General features: G+C 39.5%; 1 protein-coding gene across 12 annotated transcripts in view; it reads left to right on the forward strand.

The window, feature by feature from the left end:
• Positions 1-11,327, forward strand: part of SUMF1 (sulfatase modifying factor 1) — a 129,812-nt gene that overhangs the window by 92,732 nt on the left and 25,753 nt on the right. For 7 of the 12 annotated variants that reach the window (XR_008615740.1, XR_008615739.1, XM_024123905.2 and 4 more), the window contains one exon: positions 7,373-7,432. Coding sequence is in view for 8 of the 12 variants with exons in the window: in XM_024123905.2 (XP_023979673.1) it covers positions 7,373-7,432 (60 nt within the window). In the remaining 4 variants the exon portion in view is untranslated. Of the gene's footprint in view, positions 1-1,347; positions 1,499-2,959; positions 5,007-5,266; positions 5,311-7,372; positions 7,433-8,660; positions 8,855-8,918; positions 9,208-11,327 lie in introns of those variants that run through there. The other 5 variants (XR_003676885.2, XR_008615741.1, XM_028479122.2 and 2 more) reach the window with 5 other exon arrangements.

Raw genomic sequence — 11,327 nt, forward strand, 5'->3', positions numbered from 1 at the left:
GCCTGCGTGTCTGGAGCCTGTGCTCCGCAACGGGAGAGGCCGCAACAGTGGGAGGCCGACGTACCGCAAAAAAAAAAAAAAAAAAAAAAAAAATAGTGGTTTGGGCTTCCCTGGTGGCACAGTGGTTGGGAGTCTGCCTGCCGATGCAGGGGACACAGGTTCATGCCCTGGTCCAGGAGGATCCCACGCGCCTTGGAGTGGCTGGGCCCGTGAGCCGTGGCCGCTGATCCTGCGTGTCCGGAGCCTGTGCTCTGCGATGGGAGAGGCCACAACGGTGAGAGGCCCGTGTACTGCAAAAAAAAAAAAAAAAGAACCAGGGAGACACCAAACAAGATGAAAAAAAGACAATCGATACTAACACTAATGACAGAGATGTTAGAATTACACATTTAGCTAAAGATTTTAAAGCAGCCATGATAAAAATACTTAAGTGAGCAATTATGAACATGCTTGAAACAAATGAAAAAAGAGAATAAAAAATTCAGAAAAGAAATAGAGAGTAAAAATGGGAACTAAGGGCAAATTTTAGAGCTGAAAAATAGAATACCCAAAATAAAGCTTTGTAAATTGGTTCAGCAGCATAATAGAAGGGACAGAGGGGGAACAGAAAATCAGAGGGGGAAAAGAAACGGAAACAAATTATTCAATCTGAATGATGGAGAGAAAATAGAAAATGAATGAATGAATGAATGATGCCTCAGGGACCTTTATGACTGTAAAAAGATCATCTAACATTTTTTTCTTAATTTATTTTTTAAATTAAAAAGATTTTTTTAACATCTTTATTGGAGGATAATTGCTTTACAATGGTGTGTTACTTTCTGCTTTATATCAAAGTGAATCAGCTATACATATACATATATCCCCAAATCTCCTCCCTCTTGCGTCTCCCTCCCACCCTCCCTATCCCACCCCTCTAGGTGGTCATTTGTGTCATGGGAGTCTCGGAGGAGAGGGGAAAGAGCATGGGACTGAAAGAGTACTCAAAGAAATAATGGGTGAAAACTTCCCAAATTTGGGAGGAGATTAAACCTGTAGTCAAGAGGCTAAGTGAACCTTAAATAGGATCATCCCAAAGAAACCCATACCAAGACATGTCATAATTAAACTTCTGAAAACAGGAGACAGAGCAAAATCTTGAAAGCAGCCAGAGAAAACTGATACCTTATCTATAGGGGAAAGGCCAGTGTGAATGACAGTGGATTTCTCATCAGAGACCCTAATAAAGGGCAGAAGAAATGGCATGATACTTTTCCCCTGTATTCCCTATGGGCATGATATTTTTTAAGTGTTGAAAGAACTGCCAACCACGAATCCTTTATCTAGTAAAATGTCTTTTACGAATAGGAGGAAATCAAGACGTTTTCAAATGAAAGAAAACTGGAGAATTTGTCACCAGCAGACCTATCCTAAATGAATGTCTAAAGGAAGTTCACTAAACAGAAAGGAAATGATTACAGAAAGAACCTTTGAACATCAGGATCGAAGAAGGAACATAGTAAGGAGAAATACGGGTGCATACAGTAGGCTGTCCTTCTCTTGAGATTTTTAGGTTTTGTTTGATGGTTGAAGCAGAAATTATAACATTGATGTGTTTCTAAATGTATTTAGAGGAAGTTTTTAATGCACTTATAAACAGGGGATGCTAGAGGGTTGTGAAGGGAGGTAAATTTTCTATACTTCACTGGAATTGGTAAAATAATACCAGTAGACATATCTTATCCCAGTTATATGTATATATATATAAATGTAAATATATATAAAATATTTTAAATATATATAAACATAATATTTTATATATAATTATATATGAAATGTATCCACATATTTTAATAAAAATATAAAATGTGTTTTATATATTTAATATTTATATATTAATATATAATATATATTTGTTATATATTTATAAATATATTGTGTATGTATTTATATATATAAAACTGTGATAAAGCATTATAGGTAAATAAAAATGAATTTCTTTAAAAAAATGTTCAGGTAACCCACAGGAAGGCAGAAAAAAGAAAACAAAAAAAAATAGAGAACAGACAAAAACCAAAAAATAAAATGACAGTCTTAAGTGCTTAGATATCAATAATTTCATTAAAAGCTCAATGGTCTAAATACATCAATTAAAAGACGTTGGCAGGTCTTCCCTGGTGGCGCAGTGGTTGAGAGTCCACCTGCCGATGCAGGGGCCACGGGTTCGTGCCCCGGTCCGGGAGGATCCTATGTGCCACGGAGCAGCTGGGCCCGTGAGCCATGGCCGCTGAGCCTGCGCGTCCGGAGCCTGTGCTCTGCAACGGGAGAGGCCACAGAAGTGAGAGGCCCATGTACCGCAAAAAAAAAAAAAAAAAAAAAAGACGTCGGCAGAGTGGATTAAAAAACATAACCTAACTGTATACGGTCTACAACAAACTCACTTCAAGTATAATGATAAATAGGTTGAAAACAAAATGATGGGAAAAGATGTTTTAGGTAAACATTAATCAGAAAAAAGCAGTAATGGCTGTATTAATGTCATATAAAGTAGACTTCAAAGCAAAGAAAATCACCAGAGTCAGAGAAGGACATTGTGTAATGATAAAATGGTTAATCTACCAAGAAGACATAGTAATACTAAATATGTATGCCCCAGTGAAAAGAGCTGAAACATATGAAGCAAAAACTAATAAAATTGAAAGGAGAAATAGACTAACCTGCAGTTGTAGGTGCTCCTTTCAACAATTGATGGTACAATTATACAGAAAATCAGCAAGGATATAGAAGAACTCAACAATATCATCAACCAATGGGATCTAATTGACATTTGTAGAACACTCTACCCTACAACAGCAGAATACCCATTCTTTTCAAGTACTCATGGAACATATACCAAGATAGACCGTATCCTGCACCATCAAATAAACCTTAACAAATTTTGAAAAATTGAAGTCATACAGAGTGTGTTCTCCAATTGCAGTGGAATCCAACTGGAAATCAGTAACAGAAATAAAATAGGAAAATCTCCAACACTTGGACAATAAGCACACTTCTAAATAATCCATGGGTCAAACCATACACCGAAGTGAATGAAAATGAGCACATACGGACGAGTGCATGCCTGACCCGTGAGGAGCGGCCTGTGAGATGAGGCACCCTCCTGTGCCCCAGGGCCAGATGCTCACTCCAGGTAATCAACTCCCCACTGGGGCACAACGTATAAGAAAATCAGAATAAATGCTTGATTCCGTGTCATTTTCTAAGTGAAAGTGACAGTACAATATACTCATAGAGAAATGCCTCATATTTTTTTAACATGCCTCATTTTTATTAACAACTGCTTAGTATTCCACACTATGGATTTCATCACACATGGTTTAAAAGAAGTGCTTTTTGTCTCTTTGCTGACTGATGAAAATTTGTCAGACGCTCTGTTCCCTCTTTTGCTGTCCTTGTTGTATTGCATATGCCACGGAGGGAAAGGGAAGCATATCTCTTGACTACATAAAATGTCGTTGTTTATGCTCCTGTGAAGAATGACCTGGCCACCCCCAGCACATTGGTCAGCCCTCTTCCTGCAGGCTTACTCCTCATTCAACACGCCAGTCTTGCTGAGGAGTGGTTCTGTGGCATCTGCTGTGGACTTGTTTCATCACTAAGGACTTTTATGCCTTCCGAGGTGTTTTAGATGAGGCTCTTTTCCCTGCACTGGCACTTGGAGCATTGCTCCTTCAGCTCTTTTCCTGAGAACTTGAGATGCACCTTGCTTGGCCTTTTGAGATTATCGGGGCTAACATTTAGAAAGCTGCTTTTTTTTTTCTTGCTGTCCTTGCAATCATCCAAGCATTAGAGACCTGTTTATATTTTGCTGTCTGGGAGTAGAGCAGTTATGGGTAGTAGTCCCTTTGGAGACAACATTCACATGGGTTCTTGTCTGTTTCTGATCAGGGTCTCTGTGTTTAGTGTGTATTTTTACTTAGATTCTTGAGTACTAGTGGTGCAGGTTGTGTGGGACGGCAGCCTCTCTTCTTGCCAAGTATACAGGCAGAGAGGTGAGGTATTCAGACACTACCGTCGGTAGCTTCTCAAGTTGTTTTAACCTGCAGTAACAAACTTGATCATGAGAGACAACATTAATTTTGATTTAGCGATCCTTTCTTTAATTAAAAGAAATGGAGACATTTCCCCCTTACGTTAGTTTCCTAGGGCTTCCACAACAAATTACCACAAACTTGGTGGCTTGAAACAACAGAAATTTATTCTTTTAGTTCTGGAGGCTAGAAGTCTGAGACCAAGGTCCTGGCTGGGCCATACTCACTTCAGAGTTTCTAGAATCCTTCTTTTTCTCTTCCTAGTTTCTGGCAGTTCCCCGGAATCCTTGGCATTCTTTGACTTGTAGCTGCATCACTCCAGTCTCTGTGTCCATCTTCACATGGCCTTCTCTGTGTCCTCTCCTCCTGTTATAAGGACACCAGTCACTGGATTTAGGGCTCACCCGAATCCAATATGACCTCATCTTAACTAATATAGAAATTACAAATCTGCAAAGTTCCTATTTCCAAATAAGGTCACATTCTGAGGCTCTGAGTGAACATGAATTTGAGGGGGGGACACTATTCAACCCACTACACACTCCGAGTAATTTTTCTGTTTTTTTTTTTTTTCTTTCTTTCTTTCTTTCTTTTTTTTGGCAAAGTGGTAAGCATTTCAAACAAATGTAGCTGATCCTACATCATGTTGTTTTCTGGCAAAAATAGTTTTATTTATAAGGACCAGATGAGCAGCCACCTAGAGGACTGTGTTAACTGCTGTGGTCGTATCAGCCCGGGATGACTCTCTTGAGTGCTTGGGTCACTTTGATGAGTGTCTTTTTTTTTTTTTTTTTTTGTGGTACGCGGGCCTCTCACTGTTGTGGCCTCTCCCGTTGCGGAGCACAGGCTCCGGACGCGCAGGCTCAGCGGCCATGGCTCACGGGCCCAGCCGCTCTGCGGCATGTGGGATCCTCCCGGACCGGGGCACGAACCCGTGTCCCCTGCATCGGCAGGCGGACTTAACCACTGCGCCACCAGGGAAGCCCTGATGAGTGTCATTTTTATTGATTGCGGACTTCCTTCATTGGAGATGGTGGTGAAAGGGAACTGTTCTATTCTCCTTCCTGTTGGCAAATCAGCTCCTTTTTGTTGTTCTTGGATCTAACTTGACAAAAGAATTTAATCTTACATGATAGCAGATACTGTGAGAGACTTTAATCAGCATTTAAACTGTCATTTTTTACATTGTAACCCAGCATGCAGAGAACCCCCTGAAGCAGTGTAACGCAAGAATCCCCAAGTAAGAAATTTAATGTAGGAGAGAGCAGCCATTCTATGGGATAGCTGCACAGCTTTAAATGCTTTCATTTCTGCTTCAGTGAATTCTTGGTGATTATGCTGCTTTTATAGAATGATAAACTAACCCGGCAGATTCTATTGTAATGGCTGTCAGATTCCAGGTACTCCTGGGAAGGATGCTGTGTTGTGAAGTCATTATTTTCACATGTAGCTCCTCTCAATTATAGCTTGCCCATTTGTAATCAATAAAAATTTGTTAATGTAACATAAAACATTTAAGGCCATAGAAATACTGTGGCCTTGCAGTGGAATGAAAAATAACCAGTGGCTTGGTCTTTGACAGCTTTTAAGTACCTGGCTTAGAAGAAAACATGAACTTCTGCCCACAAGTTGACATTTGCGAGTCAGTGTGTTAGCCATGCTTGGAGAAAACATGGTTCTTTTAACTTCTGCCACTGACGTCTGGGCCTTTGACAAGGAAAAGGAAAACTAAGATAGGAGGCTCTGTTCAACCTTCTCTTATTTTCAGTAAGCAGAGAACAGGCAGCTGTATGATTAGTTGACTTCTTACGTAACAAAGGACAAGCAAAAAATTCTTATCCCCCTCAGACTTCCCAGATGTGGCTCTGGTTTGTAGGAGTTTACTGGTAACTCTCAAATACTCTTTGCATGGCTTACTTGATGATGAGGCTTTTGTCCTGGCAGCTTTATGGTATTCATTTCCATTGCACATTTTTCCAGAGCCCTCCCTAGAAGAAATAGTCTTACCTCTTGGCTGGCTTTTTCTGGCTCCAGTTCTCATTGCAGTGGTAGCCACTGTTCCTTCTTTCCTTCTTTTTTTTGGGGGGGGCTGTGTTGGGTTTTCGTTGCTGCGTGCAGGCTTCCTCTAGTTGCGGTGAGCGGGGGCTACTCTTTGTTGCGGTGTGTGGGCTTCTCATTGTGGTGGCTTCTCTTGTTGCAGAGCACGGGCTCTCAGTGCGCAGGTTTCAGTAGTTGCAGCATGTGGGCTCAGTAGCTGTGGCACATGGGCCCTAGAGCGCATGGGCTTCAGTAGTCATGGCGCATGGGCTTAGTAGTTGTGGCTCAAGGGTTCTAGAGTGCAGGCTCAATAGCTGTGGCGCACGGGCTTAGTTGCTCCGTGGCATGTGTGATCTTCCCGGACCAGGGCTCGAATCCGTGTCCCCTGCATTGGCAGGTGGATTCTTAACAACTGAGCCACCAAGAAAATCCCACCACTGTTTCTTCTTGCCTTCTTTTAGGCCTTGCCCAATTTCCTATACTCTTGGTCTCTAAACTCTGGAGCCAGGCTGCCTCAGTGTGAATCCTTGTTCTGGCATTTGCTTAATCTCAGAAGCCGTTACAGAAATTACATGAGTTAATATTTGCAGAATACTTAGAACCCTACTTGGTTCATAATAAATACCGTATAAATCTGTTTGAAAAAGATAAACTGTGTTCTATATCTTGATTGTGGTGGTGGTTACATGACTAGACACTTGTCAAAACTCATCAGAAGTGTGCATTTAAAAGTTTTGGAAGTAAAAAAGTTTACTGTATATAAAGTATACCTCAGTAAACCTGACCTAAAATTTTTTTAAAGATAAAAAGCATATCCGTTTATTCAGTCAGCAAAGGGTTTATTAGGTGTTGCACAGTAGGATTTTAAAAACATAATTCAAAGAGGCTTGCCAGTCTAGTTGAGCTGGCCAGTTATAATGCAGGGTAAATTTGCCCATCAGTGTGAGAAGGTGACGTAAGAGGTGCTGCAAAGCAGCTTCTTAGTCATCTAGGTAGGAGACACTGTAGGGGTTTGGATTGCTTAGGGTAGTCACAAAGAGTTCACCAAAGAGGCGGAACTTGAGCTGGACCTCAGAAGATGGAGGATTTGGAAAGGTGGGCATTCAAGAAGGTGCATGGGTGCAGGTGGAAGACCCAGCGGCAGAAATGCATGTGGAGACGTCAGGCAACCATGTGAGAGCTGGTTGGATTAAAATAGACCCTCTGACTGTGGGAGGGACAGCTGTGCTTTTTGGACTAATGAGTTCTCTTCTCTTCATCCACAGAAAGGCCCCCCTTCTGGGAAAGACCGGGTGAAGAAAGGTGGATCTTACATGTGCCATAAGGTAAGTCAAGTCACTAAACTCTGTTTTGGTGTTCTACCAGCAGGTTTATGGATCCGTTGTAAACATTAGCCCCAAGATGTCTCATCCACTTCTGTTAATACATACCTATCTCCATCAACGCCAGAAAAAAAAAAAGTTTGTGCATAGGCATGGGGAAAAGTGGTGCAAGAAGCAGAGGTTGTAAATGATCTGTTGTATCTTGACCCTTTGAGAGACCTTTGTTGTCCCATGAATCAGGGTGAGCTGTATATCTGGTTTCCAGCATGTAAGTCTGGGAGCACACCCTTAATTTATTTGAGACTCCTGTAAATTTCTGGCTTGTCTGTTGAGATTAAGTTGAGAGTTATAAATGGAGGGTAGATTGTGGTAACTGGAATGGAAACATCCCAAGTGTTCTAGGTATATAGTGTGTGCTTTGTGGAATAAACGTCTCTCTCAGAGAATGATTCTTCTCTTTGGGCTATAATTTCGGTGTCAGAGTTGGTTGTTCTTGGCGAGTAGAAGTAACTCAGTGTTTCATGAGTAACCTTTTTAAGGAGTTCAGAAATCGAATACCACTCTTTCCCTTTTTTTCTTTAAATCATATATTTTTAGTGTCTCTAGCACTTCAACTTCTATGTCTATGCAAACATGGCATTTTGCAGATTGTTATTACAAGAAGTTTCCCATGGTAACTCAGTCAGTCTAGGCAGTTACAGACTTAAAACTGTAATGGCTCCAAATTAAGTTATTAATTTGATAATGGAGGCATTGTCAAACTTTGCCTTAAAATAATGTTTCTCAGACTTTCTTGTACATTAGAATCATCTGGGATCTGTAAAAGATATGGATGCCTGTTTCCTCACTCACCTCATTCTGACCTGATGTTTCTGGATTGTGACCTGGGCATCACGATTTTAAAGCTCTCAGGTGATCATAACATACATCAAAGTTTGGGAGCCACTGGCCTAAAGAGAGCCTATTTATATTATGTACATGTGTGAGTTCATAGGAGTGTGTGTCTTCTGCATTTCTTAGAATTTTTAGTCTAGTTATTTAGGTGGCCGTTCATAGAGTTGAGTTCACTTTATGCTCTACACCTACCTTTATAACAAGATGTGGACAAATTTATCTTTAAAATTCTAATTTTAATTTTAAATTAAAAGCATTGTCCTAGATTGTCCCAGTACTTTTAAGTGTTCATATACCCATCTATCTGTAGTCCCAGATTTTTTTCCTCTGATTCAAGCTGTTGCTGCAGGTGTATCTGAATCCTCTTGCTGGGGAACCAGACTTTCATGAAAAACAGGTGAATCTCTTTTTGCACAAGAGCATTTCAAAACCCTAATTACCACCAGCTATGTGTCTGACATGTGGCACTTTTCCTAATTGGGAGTCCAATTACTCTGTAAGAATGAAAGAACAGAAGATTTTTTTTTCTCACAAATAAGTGGGGAAAATGAATCCTGTAAAAAACATTTTAAGTGGGGCTTCCCTGGTGGCGCAGTGGTCGAGAATCTGCCTGCCAATTCAGAGGACACGGGTTCGAGCCCTGGTCTGGGAAGATCCCACATGCCGCGGAGCAACTGTGCCCATGAGCCACAACTACTGAGCCTGCGCGTCTGGAGCCTGTGCTCCGCAACAAGAGAGGCCGCGATAGTGAGAGGCCCGCGCACCTCAATGAAGAGTGGCCCCCGCTTGCCACAACTAGAGAAAGCCCTCGCGCAGAAACGAAGACCCAACATAGCCATAAATAAATAAATAAATAAACTTTTAAAGCATGAACACCAAAATATTCCAGTGCCACGCATATGAATGTGTCTACTTTAACATTTCATTTTTCTTGCTTATTTTAAATGTTTTAAATTTTTATAAGCTTCTTAATTTCTTTTAAAATATCTTTTAACATAATATATATTTTTAATAAATACATTTTCATGGTACAGTTGGTTTTTGTATATTTATGTTGTGTCCTGTAACCTTGTTAAACTCATCTGTATAAGTGATGTTTTTGTAGATTCTTTTTTCATATATATATCTTTATTGGAGTATAATTGCTTTACAATGTTGTGTTAGTTTCTGTTGTACAACAAAATGAATCAGCTCTAAGTATACATATATCCCCATATCTCCTCCCTCTTGAGCCTCCCTCCCATCCTCCCTATCCCACCCCTCTAGGTGGTCACAAAGCATCAAGTTGATCTCCCTGGTGTTTTTATAGATTCTGTTGTATTTTCTACATAAGTGGTTATACCATCTGTGAGTGTAGACAATTTTACCTCTTCCTTTTTAATCTGGATATCTTTTATTGCTTTTTCTTACTGTATTGTGTTGGCTAGAACCTCCAGTATATTGTTGAATAGGAGTGGTAAGAACAGACAGTCTTACCTAATTTTTGATCTTAGGGGAAAAACATTTGACTTTTCAAAATTAGCTATGATATAAGCTATAGTGTTTTCAAAGATGCCCTTTATCAGCTTGAGCAAGTCTCCTTCTAGTCCTATATTTCTGAGAATTTTTTTTAATCAGAAATGGATGTGAATTTTGCCAGATGCTTTTTCTGCAGCTATTGAGATGTTTATGTGGTTTTTCTTTTTCAGCCTGTTAATATGGTGAATTATAGTCATTGATTTTCTGTTTTCAAATGTGAAACCATCCTTGGCTTCCTGGAATACATCCACTTAGTTATGATGTATTATCCTTTGTATATATTTTGGATGCAGTTTGCTAGAATATGTTCGTGATAGGTATTGGTCTCTTGGTTTTTTGTTTTTGTTTTTTTTTTGTCTGGTTTTACTATCAGTGTATTGCTGGCTTCATAGATTGAATTGGGAAATAGTCCCTCATCTTGAATTTTTGGGGGAAGAGTTAATGTAGAATTAGCATTTTTCTTCCTTAAATGTCTGATAGAATTTCCCCAGGAAAACCATTGGGGCCGAGAATTGTAACCATATATTTAATTTAGTTAATAGCTACAGGGTTGTGCAGATTATCTGTTTGTTCTTGATTTAGCTCCGGGAGTTTGTGTCTTTCAAGGAATTTGTCCATTTCATCTGAGTTAATGAATTTATTGACATAAACTTTGCCTTTTCACTTGCTGTTTAGACCATTTACATTTAATGTGATTGTTGGTATGGCTGGGTTTAAATTTGTTGTCTTGATATTTGTTTTTCTCTTTGTCTCATCTGTTCTTTTCCTTTTGCTTTTTTTTTTTCTTAACTTCTTTTGGAGTAAGTGTTTGTTTTTATCACTTCACTGTCTCTCCTTTGGCTTATTAGCTATAACTCTTTGTTTTAAAAATTTTGTGGCTGATTTAGAGTTTATATTATACATCTTTAACTTTTCTTAGTCACCCTGAAGGATAAGTTTTAATTTAGTCAGGCTCAGAGTGATGGAGAGAGTATTCCAGAAAACAGAATAGCAGAGTGACAAAACTGAGTGGGATCCACAAGATTTTCCAGAGAGAAACGGCAGCTCTAGGATCTTTGGTCAAGTTAATTGTATATGATGTAGGTTTTTAACCTCAGCCTGGTTGTTTTGGTGTAGTCAAGAGAACAGCACAGTGTTGGCTATGAATTACTTTCAGTGCTTATTCTTTACACTAGATTAAGAGTGGCAGTTTTAACTGCCACTAAGTATATTAAGATGTAGACTCTAGAATTAGATCTGAGTTGGAGTTCTGTAACTGTTCTTTGCTAGTCTTTGCCTGTAACATTAGGCAAATTACTTAACCTTTCTAAGCCTCAGTTTTCACATTTGTAAAATGTACATCATAATTGCACCTATTGTAAGGTTCTTGTGAGGAATAAATGCAGCAAAATAAATAAGCACTTGGTACAGTGCCTAGCTCATGGTAAAGTCTCCATAAGTTAGTTGCTAACACCATCATTCTTTTTTTTTTTTTTTTTTTTTTTTT

The sequence above is a fragment of the Physeter macrocephalus genome, chromosome 18, assembly GCF_002837175.3.
Source record: "Physeter macrocephalus isolate SW-GA chromosome 18, ASM283717v5, whole genome shotgun sequence".
Taxonomy (NCBI): Eukaryota; Metazoa; Chordata; class Mammalia; order Artiodactyla; family Physeteridae; genus Physeter; species Physeter macrocephalus.